The 19,391-nt window shown below is 45.2% G+C and overlaps 1 protein-coding gene across 2 annotated transcripts in view; it reads right to left on the bottom strand.

The window, feature by feature from the left end:
• Positions 1-19,391, bottom strand: part of adamtsl3 (ADAMTS-like 3) — a 327,965-nt gene that overhangs the window by 93,375 nt on the left and 215,199 nt on the right. For both annotated transcript variants that reach the window (XM_078427555.1, XM_078427554.1), the window contains exons 9-10: positions 13,222-13,379; positions 883-994 (exon numbers count right to left, since the gene is read on the bottom strand). In XM_078427555.1, the coding sequence (XP_078283681.1) occupies positions 883-994; positions 13,222-13,379 (270 nt within the window). The remainder of the gene's footprint in view (positions 1-882; positions 995-13,221; positions 13,380-19,391) is intronic.

A 19,391-nucleotide genomic window follows, 5' to 3' on the forward strand; every position in this document is an offset into this window, starting at 1 on the left:
TGTCAAACAGTTTTGTGTACTTTTAGTTTACAGGTACAGTGTAGAAACGGGTCCTTCAACCCACCAAGTCCTTACCGACCAGACATTAGTTCTATCCCAAACACTAGGGACACTATACAGAAGCTAAATTCGCTAAATTCCTTGGAGCGCAGATAAGCAAGAGGATGAGGAGTGATCAAGCGGTGTATGAGATCACAATGGATTGGTGAGGCCATACTTGCCCACCTTGGGCATAGGTGAACTTTTCTCAACATGGGAAGACTGTAGGGTTGCCAACTGTCCCGGATTAGCTGGGACATCCCATATTTTGGGCTAAATTGGTTTGTCTCGTATGGGACCACCCTTGTCCCATATTAGGCCCGGGGAGCACTGTAGGCCCGGACACTGTAATCCGGACACTGTAGGCCCACACAGTGTATGCCTGGGAGCCGCTGTAGGCCCGGACACTGTAGGCCCGCACAATGTAGGCCTGGGAGCCACTGTAGGCCCGGCCACTGTAGGTCCGGACACTTTAGGCCCGCACAGTGTAGGCCTGGGAGCCGCTGTAAGCCCGGACAGTGTAGGCCCGGAGGCCCGGGCCCCGACTAACGGAGGTTGCGTAGGGAGCCATTAGTTGAGCAGGAGCATGAGGCCGCTGGCTGGGTGAGGTCACGTGGGGCACGGGGTGGTGACGTCACCTTTTGTCCCTTATTTGGGAGTGAGAAAGTTGGCACCCTAGAAGACTGGAGAATGGTCTCCAAGCTGTGATGAAGGTGTCAGCACTTCAGGACGGCTGGCACTAAAATCTGTCAAAAATAAAAGGCAGGGCAGCAACAATGCTCTGTACACAGCTTTCTGCAAAGCCCTGACAATACACGCATAGTGTTGTAAATAAAGTGTTACCTCCTCCACAGGTCGCAGTGCACGGATAAAAATCTGTCTCTCTCCACTGATGGCTGATGGGTTGATAGAACGTGAATTGTACCACACTGTCCCTTGGCGACACGTACCTAGTCTGGACAATTAGAGGAAAAAAGAATATCCTTTAAATGCAATTATATAAAATGTCAGCACCTCATATTTCACTTGGCTAGCTTACAACCCAATGGTACAAAACACTAAATTCTCCAATTTTAGGTAACTTTGACAAACACTCCCCTCCCCTTCTCTCTCTCTCTCTCTCTCTCTCTCTCTCTCTCTCTCTCTCTCTCTCTCTCTCTCTCTCTCTCTCTCTCCCCCCCCCCCCCCCCACCTTTAAAAGTCCATGAACCAGTTCCACAGTTGGTGACTATGTGTCAAGGAGCCTCCTTGCCTGAGGCCATCTGTTGCCACCCATGATCTGTCTTGGGTTTTTTTCACCTCCAGTTTTTCCCCCCTCTCTTCCCTCCCCCATCCCCCCCCCCACCACGTCCCCTACAATCAGTCTGAAGAAGGGCCCTGACCCGAAACGCCATCTATTCATGTTCTCCAGAGATGCTGCCTGACCCGCTGAGTTACTCCAGCACTCTGTGAAACGCCATCTATCCATGTTCTCCAGAGATGCTGCCTGACCTGTTGAGTTACTCCAGCACTCTGTGTCTATCTTCAACGTTTCAGACATTGATAAAGAGCCAGCACCTCAGGGCAACTGAGATTTCCTTATCGATTCATCCAGGTCAGTATTCTGAATTTCAGCGATGAAACGAGCTTGTTTACAATGGAACTGTACTGATGTGTTGTCTTTCTTTTACTTGTGGTCTGCCCTGAAAACTGGGTCACCAAACCAGATGGACATTTCACCATTGAACACTGAGCACCAAATGTGCACTTTTCAGACCTCTGAGAGGAGATCGCATCAATGCCAGGTACATCATCATCCTGGATGAAAAATAAAACGAGTTCCTTGCCACGTCTGACTTAACAGACGGAAGAGCTGGAGAACGGTGCCACCAACCCATCACGTCCCGGTCACCCTCCATCCCTCAAACAACACCCCTTAAAATTAGAAGGAAGGAACTGCAGGTGCTGGTTTAGGATTACGAAGGGTCTCCACCCAAAACGTCACCAATATCTTCACTCCAGAGATGCTGTCCGACCTGCTGGGTTACTCCAGCTTTTTGTGTCTATGTTACTTCAAAATAAACCTGGACAGCCAAACAAGATGAACAATAACAGGTCTGTGATGCTCTTAGATGTCCACTGATGGATGGGCATGTGATGCTCTTAGATGTCCACTGATGGATGGGCATGTGGTGGTCTTAGATGTCCACTGATGGATGGGCATGGGGTGGTCTTAGATACCCACTGATGGATGGGAATGTGGTGGTCTTAGATGTCCACTGATGGATGGGCATGTGTCTATCCCTCACCACCAGGTGCGGCTAACCCCATTGATGGTTGGTATCAGGAACTGCCATTATTTCCCATGAACCAGGTAGATCCAACGAGTGTGGGTCATAAGCTCACGTTGATTCAGTCCCTGGCCTTAAGATATAGAAACAACATTTACATGACATTTGGCCAGGTGCATGGGTGGGAAAGGTTCCGAAGGATGTGGCCCAAATGCAGGCAAGTGGGACGAGTGTAGTTGGGGCATGTTGGTCGGCATGGCCAGGTTGGGCTGAAGGGCCTTTTTCCATGCTGTACGACTCTATGACTCTAACTCCCCTCCAGATTCTACCACTTACCTGCGCACCAGAGCAATTTGCAGCAGCCAATTAACCTAGCAAGCCGCACGTCTTTAGGATGTGGGAAGAAAGTGAAGCACCCGGAGGAAACGCAGGGGTCACAGGGAGAACGTGCAAACCACAAACAGACAGCACCCCAGGTCAGGACCAAACCTGCATCGCTCCAGGTGTGAGGTGGCGGCTCGACTAACTGCTCCAGTGAGCTGCACTTCTGTGTTGTGGAAGTCAACAGATTCCTCCAGTCCTGAGTAGAGTTAGTTTGTCTGCTTTTAAAAGAACATTCCTTCTGCCCTACTCCATTTACACAAACTTAATGGCAGAGGCTCCCTTTACCCCGGACATGCCATTTCTCACGTCTTTAAGCATGCTTCAATCTGGAGGTTAACCTGAAGTATTTCCCATCCCACATTCACGTCACAGCATATGGTATATTCTAAATCCCATTGAAGACCATTTTGGAAAATCATTTGATTTATACTTAGTAAAGCGTAGCTTGATATTGCCAGGAGAGGAAATTCAAAGTCATAGGTTTAGATGCCAATTTGAAAAGAGGAATGAAAGTTCACTGGAGTTTATTCATGCTGAACCAACTGCTAATGCAATTTCCTCCTGATCTTATGTTTCATGTATAAGCACAGGATATTTACAATGATTGGTTAATGCCTGTACTCAGGTTCACGTCCCTTACTTTTACTACTTAAGTAATGATCGAGGTTGCTGCAGTTAGTAAAATCCAAAGTGAATGCATTAAATTATGGGAAAGGAAGCCGCACTGGGGAAAAGGCAACAAAGTTCCTCACTGCAAGTGAGTGTTGGAAAGGACCTCAAAAATGTGAGGCTGAAGTAAGATTACGTCAATCAGGGGCAGCACGAAGGAGCAACAATAGAGTTGCTGCCTTACAGCGATTACTACGGGCGCCGTCTGTACAGAGTTTGTACGTTCTCCCCGTGACCTGCGTGGATTTTCTCCGAGACCTTCGGTTTCCTCCCACACTCCAGACGTACAGGTTTGTAGGTTAATTGGCTTGGTATAAGTGTAAATTGTTCCTAGTGTGCGTAGGATAGTGTGAGTGTGCCGGGATCGCTGGTCGGCGCGGACTCGGTGGGCCGAAGGGCCTGTTTCCACGCTGTATCTCTAAACTAATGAGCCGGTTTAGAATTAAAAATGACTGTTTGTTTTTAGTTTGGAGAATCAGTGTAGAAACAGGCCCTTCGGCCCTCCGAGTCCACAACGACCATCGATCACCGTTCTGTGTTATCCCATACTACACACGAGGGGCAATTTACAGAAGCCAATTACAACCATTGACACAATGAGATAAAATCACAACCATTGACACAATTGTTTTTATAACATGATTTTCTATAGGGTGAGGTTTCTTAGGAATGTAACTCACGTTACAGCAGAACTACCTGTACTGTGAAATATGAGCTAAATCACTGCTGGCACTTTATCCAGCTACTGAATACCTATTATAAGTCAAGTCAAGTCAAGTCAATTTTATTTGTATAGCACATTTAAAAACAACCCACGTTGACCAAAGTGCTGCACATCTGATTAGGAAAAAAAAAATGAAACATACAGTGGCAGGCAGCCAAACACAACGGCGCAGCCATCTTGAACAAAATGTAAAAGATGCCCAATCAAACTCTACTGTGCCTTTCAGTAGCAAGGAACTGCAGATGCTGGTTTAAACGGAAGATAGACACAAAAAGCTGGAGTAACTCAGCGGGTCAGGCAGCATCTGTGGAGAACATGGATAGGTGACGTTTCACAGAGTGCTGGAGTAACTCAGCGGGTCAGGCAGCATCTGTGGAGAACATGGATAGGTGACGTTTCACAGAGTGCTGGAGTAACTCAGCTGGTCAGGCAGCATCTCTGGAGAGAAGGAATGGGTGATGTTTCGGGTCGAGACCCTTCTTCAGACTGGTTTGGGATCGACACTGTACCTTTGCAGTGAAGTAATTTTAAACATCATTGTCATTTATCAAATGTTCTTATTCATAGGAAATCATAGGAGGAGAAATTATTTCCAAGGTAACAGGTGGAAACTTCAACTGGAGTAGTCACTTCAGAATGTTAGCCATTGGGCATTGTTGAGCACAGTTCCATTGCTGTGAATGTTAGCCATTGGAGAATGTTAGCCATTGGAGAATGTTAGCCATTGGTGAATGTTAGCCATTGGATAATATTAGCCATTGGAGAATGTTAGCCATTGGGGAATGTTAGCCATTGGGGAATGTTAGCCATTGAGCACAGTTCCACTGCTGTGCCTGTTACTCCACAGCAACTCCACACTTGCTCTCTGTGTGTCGCTGCATATTAAACAATGCTTTATAGAAGATTAATCTTTCGTGTTTTCTCTTAGCATTTTCCAAAGCTGCTCATCAGGACCACTGCCTCTAACCACCTGCCCTATCCTAACATTGTGCTGTGATCCTTCACCACACACACAGGAACCAAATACAACTGGTTTCCAAGAAGTCCAACGTTGCTGTTACCTGAAAGTGACTTGTGTTTAGTTTTGTTCAGTTTAGAAATAGAGCATGGAAACGGGCCCTTTGGCCCACCAAGTCCACGCCCACCAGTGCTCACCCCGTACACTAACACCGTCCTACACACATTAGGGACAATTTACACTTTTACTGAAACCAATTACCCAACAAACCTGCACATCTTTGGAATGTGGGAGGAAATCGGAGCACCCGGAGAAAACCCACGCAGGTCACGGGGAGAACGTACAAACTGCATACAGACAGCACCCGTAGTCAGGATGAAACCCGGGTCTCTGGTGCCGTGAGGCAGCAACTCTACCACTGTGCCACTGCGCCGCCTTTTTAGTTGCAATGCTAGACTAACAGTGCGGAATCCAGAGGGATGAGATAAACTTCATCCATCGCAGGATTCTAAATTCAGTGAAGTGTCTGAAAGTGTAGATCATACAGTATGGAAACAGGCCCCTCGGCCCAACGTGCCCACGCCGCTCAACATGCCCCATCCACACTAGTCCCACTTGCCTGTGTTTGGTCCATATCCCTCTAAACCAGTCCTAGCCATGTACCTGCCTAGAAATACATACCTGTCAGATTAGTCTGCAGATGGTATGAGAGACAACATGAAGGATAAGCATCACTGACCAATCTACCTGCTTCAGAATCACCTGTTTACAAATAACATTTTCATTACCAGCACAATATGTGAAAGTCATGGAAGAGACTGAGGATTTAACTTCAAAATATCTTAATTTATAGATTGAATGAAGCAGTTTCAGCCACACTTATACATGCATCTCAATTTACAAATAACCACAGAGGCTGCAGACTTGGCAACATTTCACTCTAAACATTCTTGCAATAACACGCAGAGAGCAGCCAGTCATGTGGTGACATCCTTGAAATGTCAGTCATAAAACAACAGCCATGGTTCACAAGCAATAATGCACATCGTGCACATGTGACACATGTCTGTTAGTTCTCATCTCCCACCATTCCCACTCTACTCAAATGACATGATCCGAACCAATGCTTCAGGTCAACCTTTGGAATAACAGGAATGCTACAGTTCAATGTAGTTCCATGTTCTCCAGAGATGCTGCCTGACCCGCTGAGTTACTCCAGCACCCTGTGAAACGTCACCTATCCATGTTCTCCACAGATGCTGCCTGACCCGCTGAGTTACTCCAGCACTCTGTGAAGCGTCACCTATCCATGTTCTCCAGAGATGCTGCCTGACCCGCTGAGTTACTCCAGCACTCTGTGAAGCGTCACCTATCCATGTTCTCCGGAGATGCTGCCTGACCCGCTGAGTTACTCCAGCACCCTGTGAAACGTCACCTATCCGTGTTCTCCGGAGATGCTACCTGACCCATTGAGTTACTCCAGCATTTTGAGGGAAAGATAGATCACCCATTAATGAATGGCGGAATAGACTTGATGAGCCAAATGGTTTAATAACCATTAATAACCGACCTCTCTGACCTCTTCACAGGAATAAAAACTGCCACCTGCTCTCTGGACCCCATCCCCTCCAGCTTTGTCAAGGCCTGCCTTCCTGCTCTCTCTCCACTTATCACTGCAACAATTAACTCCTCCCTGTCCACTGGCATCGTCCCGCCATCCCTCAAAATCGCTGCTGTCACCCCCATTCTGAAAAAACCTGGTCTCAACCCTGACACCCCAAACAACTTCAGACCAATCTCCAACCTACCCTTTCTGTCCAAAGTTTTGGAACGTGCTGTAGCTTCCCACCTCAAATACCACCTCTTTACCAATAACCTGTATGAAACTTTCCAATCCGGATTCCGCTCCAACCACTGTACTGAAACTGCGCTCCTCAAAATCACAAATGACCTTCTCCTCTCCTCCGACGCTGGCAACCTCAACATCCTCATCCTACTTGACCTCAGCGCCGCCTTTGACACCATAAATCACTCCATTCTCCTCACCCGACTTGAAACCTCCCTTAACATCACCGGCACAGCCCTATCCTGGTTCAAATCTTACCTCTCTGACAGGCACCAGTTCATCTCCATTAACAACTGTAAATCCCCCACCGCTCCCCTCCCCCAAGGTGTCCCCCAAGGCTCAGTCCTTGGCCCCCTCCTCTTCATCCTCTACCTGTTCCCCCTTGGTCAATTAATCCGCCGTCATGGTCTCAACTTCCACTGCTTCGCCGATGATATCCAGCTCCTCATCTCCACCAAGTCAATCTCCACCACCACACACTCTACACTGACAAACTGCATCACTGAAATAAAATCTTGGCTTCAATCAAATTTCCTCAAACTCAACTGCAACAAATCTGAAATCATCATCATTGGTCCAAAAACGCTCACCAAATCCACCCAAAACTTCATCCTCAATATTGATGGTCTCCCAGTATCCACCTCACCTCACATCCGGAATCTTGGTATCATCTTTGATCAAACCCTCTCCTTCGACAAACACATCAAACACATCACAAAGACAGCCTTCTTCCACCTCAAAAACATTGCCCATCTCCGTCCATCCCTCTCCCCCACAGCTGCAGAAACCCTCATCCACGCCTTCATCACCTCCCGTCTGGACTACTGCAACAGCCTCCTCTATGGCGCACCCTCAAAAATCATCAGTAAACTTCAATACGTTCAAAACTCCGCTGCCCGTCTGCTCACCCACACCCCGATCCGTGACCATATCACCCCCGTCCTTTATAAACTCCACTGGCTCCCCATCCCCCAGAGAATCCAGTACAAAATCCTCCTCATAACTACAAAGCCCTCCATAACCTGGCCCCATCCTACCTGACCGACCTCCTCCACAGGCACACTCCCACCTGCACCCTCCGCTCTGCTACTGCCAATCTCCTATCCCCCCACATCCGGACCAAACTCAGATCCTGGGGGGGACAGGGCTTTCTCCATCGCTGCTCCCACCCTATGGAACTCACTACCTCAAACCGTCAGAGACTCCTCCACACTCACCACATTCAAAACATCACTGAAGTCTCACCTATTCAGTACTGCCTTCAACCACTGAAGGTCACCTCACCTTCTGTCTCCTTTCTCTGTTTGTTTACTTATTTATCTATTTATTCACTTCCCTATGATCTCTAAATCCCTGGAAAGTGTCTTTGAGTATATGAAAAGCGCTATATAAATGTAATGTATTATTATTATTATTATTAATTCTGCTCCTAGAACCTATGAACTTTTGAAAGGGAATGAGGATTTAATTTTGCAATATCTTAATTAATAGATTAAATGAAGCCATCTCGATTTACAAATAACTATGTTCACCCCGAGTTAATTCAGAGTGGTTCAGCATGGGACCTGTCTGTTACCACCCATCTTCCTCTCTCAACTAATGAGTCCACATCGCCTCCGTGTCCAATCCCCTTCAGAGTAAGCCACAGAAATGGTTAATAAACTAACACCATGTAAAATCTACTTGAGCTAATGCTTCCAAACAGTCAGCACCACTCACTCTCTCTCGCGCAAAGAGAGGGGAATATTATTGCTTTAACTAAGAGTTGGGACCTAAAGGTGTTCTCTATTTCCATTGGTGAGACCAAAGGAAATGAGCAAGAGAAGCAAAAATGAGATCTCGGAACAGCAATCTCTGAGGACTACCGTTAACAAAATGGAAAAGAGAGGTCACAAAATATAATGGAAAGGCAAAGAGACAGGTGAATGAAAAAGATGCAGATAAATTGTCCTTATGAGTGGAAAGAGAATAATGTTCCAGAGAGAGCGAGATAGATAGAGAGAGTAGATCAGAGGGAGAGAAATTACAGATGGGAGAAAGGCTGGGAACGTGTGAAAAGTTTTTTAAAAAACGACTTTGGCAAAGAGAGAACTATAGGAAAACGTCTGGAGATTAAATAATGCAAATATAAAATATTGAGTTTGGAGGTTTTGATGACAAGGGAAAAGAGATTATTTGACTTTTTTCCCCGTTGTGCAATACAAGGTTCAACAGAATTGCCAATACTGCAGTCAATCAATTTGAAGAAATCAATAGTGAAAACTAAACGTTGAAAGTTCATGTTATTATAAAAATATTATGACAATGAAGCTATTCACTTAACGTGGTTCAAATGCTAAACATCCTATTCATTTAAAGCGGAGTACATCAAGATGAATTAGAGCGTATAAATGTTTATACGGAAATCTGAAAGACTCTCAGTGTAATATGATCACAAATGGACTATTTAATAAAAAATTATTTGGCACAAGGCAACTGGATTTTATTTTCTTACTGCAAGTTTTCCTCTTTTGGTTCTGCTGAACTCTGTAACAAACGCTGGTTACTTGTTGTGTTCCAACTCTTTATGTAAGTAATCACGACATGAATAACATGGATTTTTTGACAAATCTACTCAGTCTGTTTTGTATCTCCAGAACCACAAGGGGCAATGTTCTTCAGCCAAATCACATGTCACTGCAGATTTGTGCCAGAGTTTAAGTCTGCATTCTAAAGTTCACAGAGGTTCAAAGTGTTTACTTATCTAACTGGGAACAATTTATGAACCAGAATGTGTGAGAAAAGAAATTGGAGATGATATTAAGAAGCATTTGATCAAGAAAACTCTGGCACTTTCTCTGGAATATCGGAGGTTGAGGGGAGACTCGATAGAGGTTTATAAAATCATGAGAGGCATCGAGACAGTAGACAGTCAGAATGTTTATCCCAGGGTGAAAATGTCCAACACTAGAGGGCACAGGTATAAAGTGAGAGGGGGAAAGTTTAATGGAGATGTGTGGGGCAAGGTTTTGTACAGAGTGGTGGGGGCCTGGAATACACTGCCAGGGGTGGTTGGTGGGGGCACGCACAACAGTGGCGTTAGGAGGCTTTTAGATCGACACATGGAAGTGCAGGGAATGGAAGAATATGGATCATGTACAGGCAGATGAGATTGGTTTAACTTAGCATCCAGTTCGGCAATTGGTCTCTTGGTCTATGATAAAACCATTTATTACTTAATTACTTCATGTTGTATGCAATCATTGTATGTGCATGTAGTGGAAGCAACAGTAAATGTAAGTCCACCCCAAGAAGGTCCAATCAGATATACAGAGCCTGGTGAATACCAAGGACAGATACAAAAATGATCAAAAACGATAGGGGAGATGCCTTAATATCCAAATAAAAGGAAATGAGAAAGCTGGAGTAACTCAGGGGACAGGCAGCATCTCTGGATAGAAGGAACGGGTGATGTTTCAGTCTGAAGAAGGGTCTCCACCCAAACCGTCACCCATTCCTTCCATCCAGAGATGCGGCCTGTCCCGCTGAGTTACTCCAGCATCTTGTGTCTATCTTTGACGTAAACCAACATTTGCAGTTCCTTCCAACACAAAAGGAATTTGAAGTTACAAATTATTTTTTTAAATTGATATAAAACTTTAGTCGGCCACAAATATAGTATTTACAATCCCCATCCTAAGGGCTATTTAACTGGAGGGGGAAAACTGTTATTTTAATAGAGCAATCCTTGGAGTTTCAGGGTTGAACGATGCAGAAAAGATGATGTAATATTAGGAAAAGATGATGTAATAAAACAATATTCACTGCTTGGAACTTCCTTCCCCAAATGGTAATTGATGTGAAGTCACTTGTTATTTTTAGATACGAGATTGAGAGATTCTCATTAATCAAAGATATTCATGGATATGAGGCAGAGAAAGTAAATGGAGTGAGTTTAGACACCAGCTCTGAATTCATTGAGTAACGGACCAGGCTTGAGGTACAGACTCTATATTTCTTGCACCTTAGTTTCTATTTGAAGGGGAGCCAGACGCTGAAGATTATCACAGGACATGTATCATTGATCTTGCGATAGCACATGTAATAATATCATTTGTACTACAATCATTCTTTAGACGTTAACGATACTGTGTGGAAAAAGGCCCTTTGGCCCACCAAGACCTTGCAAGCTACTGGTCACCCCGTACACTAGCACTATCCTACACACCTAGGACACTACACCATTTACAGAAGCCAATTAACCCACAAACCTGTACACCTATGGAATGTGGGAGGAAACCGGTAGCCCACGCAGTCACAGGGAGAACGTACAAACTCTGAACAGACAGCACCTGTCGTCAGGATTGAAACCGGGTCTTTGGCGCCGTGAGGCAACAACTCTACCGCCGCGCCACCTTGCCACCTCTTTAACCTTTTAGAACTCTACTTTCTAAATGAGGCCTGGTCTGATATTCAACTTGCTGACAAAACCAAGCCAGCTACAATATATATTATAGAGCAACCCTCTGACATTCACCCCAGCATTCAATAATCCTTGCTGGCTCCACTCATTGCAGTTGGACGTGAACTAGTGCAATAAACTAAAAACTTAACAATGGTCAGTGGAGTAAATTACAGGTACATTCACTGACCAAAATAACAGATAGTAAAGTTGACCAAGGAACTTAGTTTTCCTGCTTAGGGATTGTTTATTTGATGCCAACCAGTAGAAGTCTAGATGGTGTGATTTGTTGAGCCAAATGAACCTTGTGCCAGCCCTTCAGCCATTACTCAAACCCAGCCAACCTTTCACATCATATATTCAAAAGAAAGAATTCCTGCAGATATGTAAAAGGAATAGACTAGCAAGGGCAAAACTGAGATTGGCAAATTCCTAACAGGGAATGAGATAATGGCACAGAAATTGAACAAATGCGTCCAATCTGTCTTCAATGAAGACACCGAAAAACTCCCAGAAAAACTGGAAAAACTAGAGCCCAGTGTAAATGACCAAGCAATAGAAATTAGTATCAGTAACGATAAGGAATAGGAGAATTAGGCCATTCGGCCCATCTAGTCTACTCCGCCATTCAATCATGGCTGATCTATCTCTCCCTCCTAACCCCATTCTCCTGCCTTCTCCCCATAATCTCTGACACCCGCACTAATCAAGGATCTTTCTATCTCTGCCTTAAAGAACACCAATTAGAGAGATTTTGTGAAAATGAAAACTGATAAATCCAAAGGAACAGACATACATAGGATGGGCAGTGAGAACCTTTATCCCAGGGCAGAAATGTCCAACACTAGAAGGCATAGTGATGAGGAGAGAGGGGGAAAGTTTCATGGGGTTGTGTGGGGCAAGGATGTTTACACACAGGGTGAGGGGCGGGGGGCCTGGAACGCATTGCCTGGGGTGGTGGTGGAGGAAGATACGATTGTGGCGTTTAAGAGGCTTTTAGACAGGCACGTGGAAGTGCAGGGAACAGAGGGATATGGATCATGTACAGGCAGATGAGATCAGTTTAACCTGGCATTGTTCAGCACAATCACTGTAATAGGATTACAATACGTAGAACACACTGTTCCATGAATGTTAATCCTACTATTGTCATGACCCCACATCTTTCAGCTCATGAATCAAATGCTTTAGAAATTCTTCAATTGCCCTTCAAAGATATGTTACTGGTTGTGAAGTACATTATAACAATCTGAAGTTACAGCAGGACCCACATAAATGGAATTGATTTAATAACACACTGTGATCTGCAGAATCTATGAAAATATCCATCAGCAGTGCCTTGCTTCTCAGAATTCAGCGTCAGGTTGCTGTGCTCCAAAGACTGACTACCTCCTGCTCCAACACACCTTCCCCAATCAGGTTCATTGGCGACAACGATGCATTATTGGTGATGTGTGAGGCAAAGATTTTTACACACAGGGTAATCACAGCCCAATGGCTTCAGTACGTGATATAGAAGCTACAGGAACGGTTGTGATAAATTAGTTTAGTTTAGTGGTACAGGCCCATCAACTCACCGAGTCCACATCGACCAGCGATCCCCGCACATCAACACTATCCTACACACACTAGGGCCAATTTTACATTTATGCCAAGCCAATTAACCTACAAACCTGTGCGTCTTCGGAGTGTGGGAGGAAACCGGAGATCTGGGAGAAAACCCATGTGGTCACGGGGAGAACGTACAAACTCCATACAGCGCCCGTAGTCGGAATGGAACCCGGGTCTCTGGCACTGTAAACGCTGTAAGGCAGCAACTCTGCCGCTGCGCCACCGTTCCATGCCTGTGACTTACTTTTCACAAAGATTAAAAAATACCCAAATAGTTACCTTGATTATAAAATCTGCTTGGAGTGGACCTTCCATCTTGAGGACCTCCTTATCAGAGGCTTTGTGGAACTCCACCGTGCTGTTCTCAATAACGGACATCCCTGGAGAGGTGAGGTTGTGCTCTCCTCTGTGTCCCTGCAGAGTTTGGGATTCTATATCTGAAATGAATTCGATTGAGATCATTAAACATTGGTGATCTGCCAATTTGAAACATTTTCCTTCAGTCCAGAGATAAGTATTACCAATTTATTAATCAACTCTAGTTTAAAAAAAAATTATTGATAGAGCATAAATAAATGGAAATTCACCCCCAGACTAGGCTTTCACTTTTTTTTTTGTTTCACTTTTTGTAAAACTGAACCTTTTGCTTTCAAATAACACATCATCATCATCTCACCCCCGCGAGGAAATCCATCCAGCTACCTTGTTAATTGAGAAATACTCAGCAGATTGTTCTATTTGATTAATTAAGCCAACTGTTCTATTTCATTCATTTGATTCCCTTCTTGATTAGTCCAGGTGTAAGGGGTTATGGGGCAAAGGCAGGAGAATCGGGTTGAGAGGGAAAGATAGAATGGTTGCATGATTGAAAGGCAGAGTATTGATGGGCCGAATGGCCTAATTCTGCTCCTAGAACATATGCACAAGAATTATTTGGATGGACCAGATTGAGTCATAGAGAGTGGGAACAGGCCCTTCGGCCCAACCTGCCCACACCAACCAACATGCCCCATCTACACTAGTCCCACCTGCCTGCATTTGGCCCGTATCCCTCTAAACTTATTCATGGACCTGTAAAATATGTTTCTTAAATGTTGTGATAGTAACCACCACCTCTGGCACTTTGTTCCATATACCCACCATCCTTTGTGTAAAATAGTCGCCCCTCGGGTTCCTATTAAATATTTCCCCCCTCCCCCCCACCTTAGACTAAGGGTTCCCAACCTGGGGTAAATTTACCGCCAATTTCGCATCCCATTATTGTTATTTGAACTTAAAATAATAATGTTAAAAACAGTATTTTAAAATTTCCCCTTTGTCGGTTGCTTTATTATGGTCGAAGTGTAAACTCAAATTACTGAACAAAACAGGGTGGGGGTAAATTTACTTTTGAAAAGTTGCCAGGGGTAAACGGGACGAAAAAAGTTGGGAAGCCCTGCCTTAGACCTACGTTCTTTGGTTCTTGATTGGCCTGAATTATATTTGTATTGATGATGTGCATAACAGTTATGAATTTGCGTGTAAGAGATCACGCAAAAATCAAGGCAAAACCTCAGAAAGAAAGTAATTTGTGGACGGACTCGTTGAAAGTTGTTAGCACAGGGACGTTGTTTTCTTTCCAAGAACAGTTTCTGCAGCAGATAATCAAACAACTAGTTTTTTGTTATACCCTTCAAAGATATTAATATAGAAATTGCCCAGCGCAAATTGGAGGAACAGCACCTCATATTTCGCTTGGACCAGCGGTATGAACATTGACTTCTCTAACTTCAGATAGTCCCTGCTGCCCCTCTCCATCCCCTCCACCTTCCCAGTTCACCCACTGGTCTTCCTGTCTCCGACTACATCCTATCTTTGTCCCACCCCCTCCCCTGACATCAGTCTGAAGAAGGGTCTCGACCCGAAATGCCACCCATTCATTCTCTCCAGAGATGCTGCCTGACCCGCTGAGTTACTCCAGCATTTTGTGTCTATCTTCGATTTAAACCAGCGTCTGCAGTTTTTTCCCCAATAAATATATAAATCATGATGTAATTTTTTAGTGAGATGTCGCCAAAGCTCTTCGGATACTGAAGACCTACAATGTAGCTTGACACGAATCATTAATGTGCGATGGTCCTGGCTATCAGTGGGTGCTGTGGACAGCTGCATTACAGAAACGTTGAGGAGCGTTCATGTTTACGTTAGACCACACAGTGGCTACACCATGCGGAGAAAGTGTTGTGACTTGCTCTGTAGCGAGAGGTCGGTTCAGCCTTAAAGCCACACTCTTTACTCAACAACAACACTGCGATGGAGGCAAGGGTTGACAGAGAGACTTTGTGGGGAGAAAGACAGAGAGGTATTGGTGGGGGGGGGGGGGGGGCTTTTGAGGGGAGAAAGACAGAGAGGCTTTGAGGGAAAGACAAAGGAGAGAGTCCTCTGATTCACACTGAAGAAAGGTTCTGACCTCTCCACCATTGAAGGCATTTACAGAAGTCTCTGCCTCAAAAAGGCAGCCAGCACCATCAGAGACCCACACCACCCTGGCCACGCTCTCATCTAAGCCCCCGCCATCGTGAAAAAGGTACAGGAGCCTGAAAACTGTAACGTCCAGGTTCAGAAACAGCATCTTCCCTACAGCCATCAGGTTATTAAACACTACAACCTCAAATAAGCTCTGAACTACATAGACTGGGGGGGGATTGGTTTTGTCTTTTTGCACTATTATTGTCTGTTTTTATGTGTACGTGCATGGCGCATATATATATATATATGCGTGTGTGTGTGTGTGTGTGTGTGTGTGTGTGTGTGTGTGTGTGTGTGTGTGTGTGTGTGTGTGTGCGCGCGCGTCCGTTGGGCCCAAACCTCTCCTGCATTGCTGCAGCACCCTCTCCTCCCCCTCTCTCCTCCCCCTCTCTCCCTCCCTCCTCTTCCCCTCTACCTCCCCCCTCTCTCCCCTTCCTTTCCCCCCCTCCCCCTCAACCCCCTTATCCTCTTCCCCACCACCCTCCCCTCCCTACTCCCCCCTCCCTCCCCCTTCTCCTCCTTCCCCCCCACTTAGTTTACAGTGCACTATGTTTCCATATTGTGTTGTGCTGCTGCAAGTAAGAATGTCAGTGTTGTATCTGGGACACATGGCAATAAAACACCCTTGACTCACTTGAATGATGGGAGAAGGAGCAACTGGGCAGGATTGAATGCAACATCAGAGAATGGGTGGATGGCACTGGAGGGAGGGCGGGAGATTGAGGGGGAAGATGAAGAGAAGAGAGAAGTATCTCATGCTGTGTTATTACATCTGACACCCCAACGCACCAGCTCAGAAAATGGGGATGAAACAGGGGATAAAAAGATTAATTTACAGAAATGTGTCATATAACACACTGCCTATGAAATATATCATATATCATATATCATATATCATATATCATATATATACAGCCGGAATCAGGCCTTTTCGGCCCACCAAGTCCGTGCCGCCCAGCGATCCCCGTACATTAACACTATCCTACACCCACTAGGGACATTTTTTACATTTACCCAGCCAATTAACCTACATACCTGCACGTCTTTGGAGTGTGGGAGGAAACCGATGATCTCGGAGAAAACCCACGCAGGTCACGGGGAGAACGTACAAACTCCTTACAGTGCAGCCAGCACCCGTAGTCAGGATCGAACCTGAGTCTCCGGCGCTGCATTCACTGTAAAGCAGCAACTCTACCGCTGCGCTACCGTGCCGCCAAGATGGTAAGATGATGGTTAAGATGAGGTTCAGTTTTTTGAAAAACTTGATACTTGAAAGTAGGGTTGCCAACTTCCTCACTCCCAAACACGGGACAAAGGGTGACGTCACCGCCCGGGCCGGGCGGCCGCCATTGGTGGAGCGGGAGCATGTGGCCACTGGCTGGGTGAGGTCACGTGGGGCACGGGGCGGTGATGTCACCTTTTGTCCCTTATTTGGGAGTGAGGAAGTTGGCAACCCTACTAATACGGGACAAGGGCGGTCCCGTACGGGACAAACTAATTCAGCCCAAAATACGGGATGTCCCGGCTAATACGGGACAGTTGGCAACCCTACTTCAGGAGTTTACTAGTGCGGGGGTCAAACATCCTGCTGCCCTGGAGCAATGAGACACCTGAAGGGGACAAGAGTGAGATGCTGAGAAAGTGGGGGATCATCCTTCAGTTGCACGCACGTGGACATCACTTTTAGACTTTAGCCTTCAGAGATGCAGCGAGGAAACAGGCCCTTCGGCCCACCAGGACCACACTGACCAGAAGTAGACTCCAACATTTCTTCTCAGAAGTCGAAAATAAACATATGTATGTTTAGCGTTGCTGTTACCCAACTAGTACCTCTAATCTAAACTAAACTAAACTAGTTCCCAGCCAAACACATTTTAAGAGTTTAGAGTTTACTTTAGAGATACTGCGCGGAAACAGACCCTTTGACCCATCGAGTCCATGCGGACAAGCAATCACCCTGCACACGAGCATTATCCTACACACACTAGCGACATTTTACAATTTCACCGCAGCAAATTAACCTATAAACCCACACATCTTTGGAGTGTGGGAGGAAACCGAAATACCTGGAGAAAACCCACACGGTCACAGGGAGAACGTACAAACTCCACACAGACAGCACCCGTAGTCAGGATTGAACCCGGGTCTCTGGTGCTGTGAGGCAGCAACTCTACCGCTGCGCCACCGTGCCGCATCGATATATCATTAATATTCAAGTGGGACAGAAGTGAGAATTTTTACACCTGTGCCTGTACATCAGATTTATTCAGGCAATAAAATGCAAATGTTGTAGCAGTTGTTCTCCCTCAGATCCTCTCTGGTGCCAAGATCAATGGTGAAGAGCAATGTGATTATCACCTGCCTGTGAACAATGTCAGATGCAGGTTAGGGCCAAAAGTGGCACCAACTCTGTGTATCAGAGCAGTGCAAAAAACTTGGCACCGTGCCAAGGCACCAGGTTTAATATTGCTCCACAGCAACTCTCCAAACTCAGACTCAAGGTTTCTTTCAAAGGTTCCAGATGTCTTTTTGGCAATTTGGAATCTGGAGGATTTTCCCAGCTGGAAATCCTGCTAAATAACAATTGACAAGTAGAAATTATAACAACATGAACTCTCAATGAGACCAGTAAAAGCTCCCGGTCTAACGTTAAAATTAAACAAAAATCACCAGGATATCACAGCCCACCACCTCCTGGTTATTACCCACACATCTGCCTTGAAATTACTTCCACTAAAACATCAAGCTTCCACAGCAGAGCTTTCTGCAGATGTAACAGTGTTGCTAGGAGACCTTCCTTTACTGTTGACTCTGTATAATCCTTGTGTTGCAGGACTTAATCCATACCTGCCCTCTCTCCTGAATTAACAGGTTACAAACTGCATGATCAATTATTATTGAAACACAAACTCCGATCATAAATTATTTGCCGTGATGGAGTAAGGTAAAACAAACGTAAATACCTTCTCCATTAAAGAATATTTGGTCTGAGAAGTAACTGAAGCAAAAGCATATCACAACATATGAAGAGGCTGAGAGATTATCAACAGTTATTTAAAATCCTATCATGAATGATCTGTCTACAACGTGAAAGATTAAAAATCATCTCCATTCAATCTCATAAAAATATTTGTTTGAGGATGTAACTAGAGCATATCACAACATATCAAGTTTGGACGATCGTGGGTCACCTGAGTCCAGCAGTGTAGTCTGAACACTCTTTGTTCTCAGAATTCCCTCAGGTGCCTTTGACATTATATTGAACTATCTAACTCAGCCTGATGTGTCTTGATGACAAAGATCAACTCAAAGTGCTGGAGTAAGATCATAAGATCATAAGTGATAGGAGCAGAAATAGGCCACTCGGCCCTTCAAGTCTTCTCTGCCATTCAATCATGGCTGATCTATCTCTACCTCCTATCCCCATTCTCCTGCCTTCTCCCCATAACCCCTGACACCCGCACTAATCAAGAATCTATCTATCTCTGCCTTTAAAATATCCACTGACTTTGCCTCCACAGCCTTCTGTGACAAAGAATTCCACAGATTCACCACCCTCTGACTAACGAAATTCCTCCTCATCTCCTTGCTAAAAGAACGTCCTTTAATTCTGAGGCTGTGACCTCTAGTCTTAGACTCTCCCACTAGTGGAAACATCCTCTCCACATCCACTCTATCCAAGCCTTTCACTATTTGGTAAGTTTCAATTAGGACTCCCCTCATATTTCTAAACTCCAGCGAGTACAGGCTCAGTGCCGAGAAACGCTCATCACATGTTAAATAAAAATGTGTACCCTTCTTCAGACCGCGGTTCTATTTTTTGCCAGCACTATTTGACTTTTCCCAGAGTTACGGAGGGCACCGATGATCGGATGCCTTCTGTTCACAAGCCCACTGCTCTCTATCAACTCCTTTGTCTTTGCAGATTTAAAACTTAACAG

Source organism: Rhinoraja longicauda, chromosome 33, assembly GCF_053455715.1.
Source record: "Rhinoraja longicauda isolate Sanriku21f chromosome 33, sRhiLon1.1, whole genome shotgun sequence".
Classification (NCBI taxonomy): Eukaryota; Metazoa; Chordata; class Chondrichthyes; order Rajiformes; family Arhynchobatidae; genus Rhinoraja; species Rhinoraja longicauda.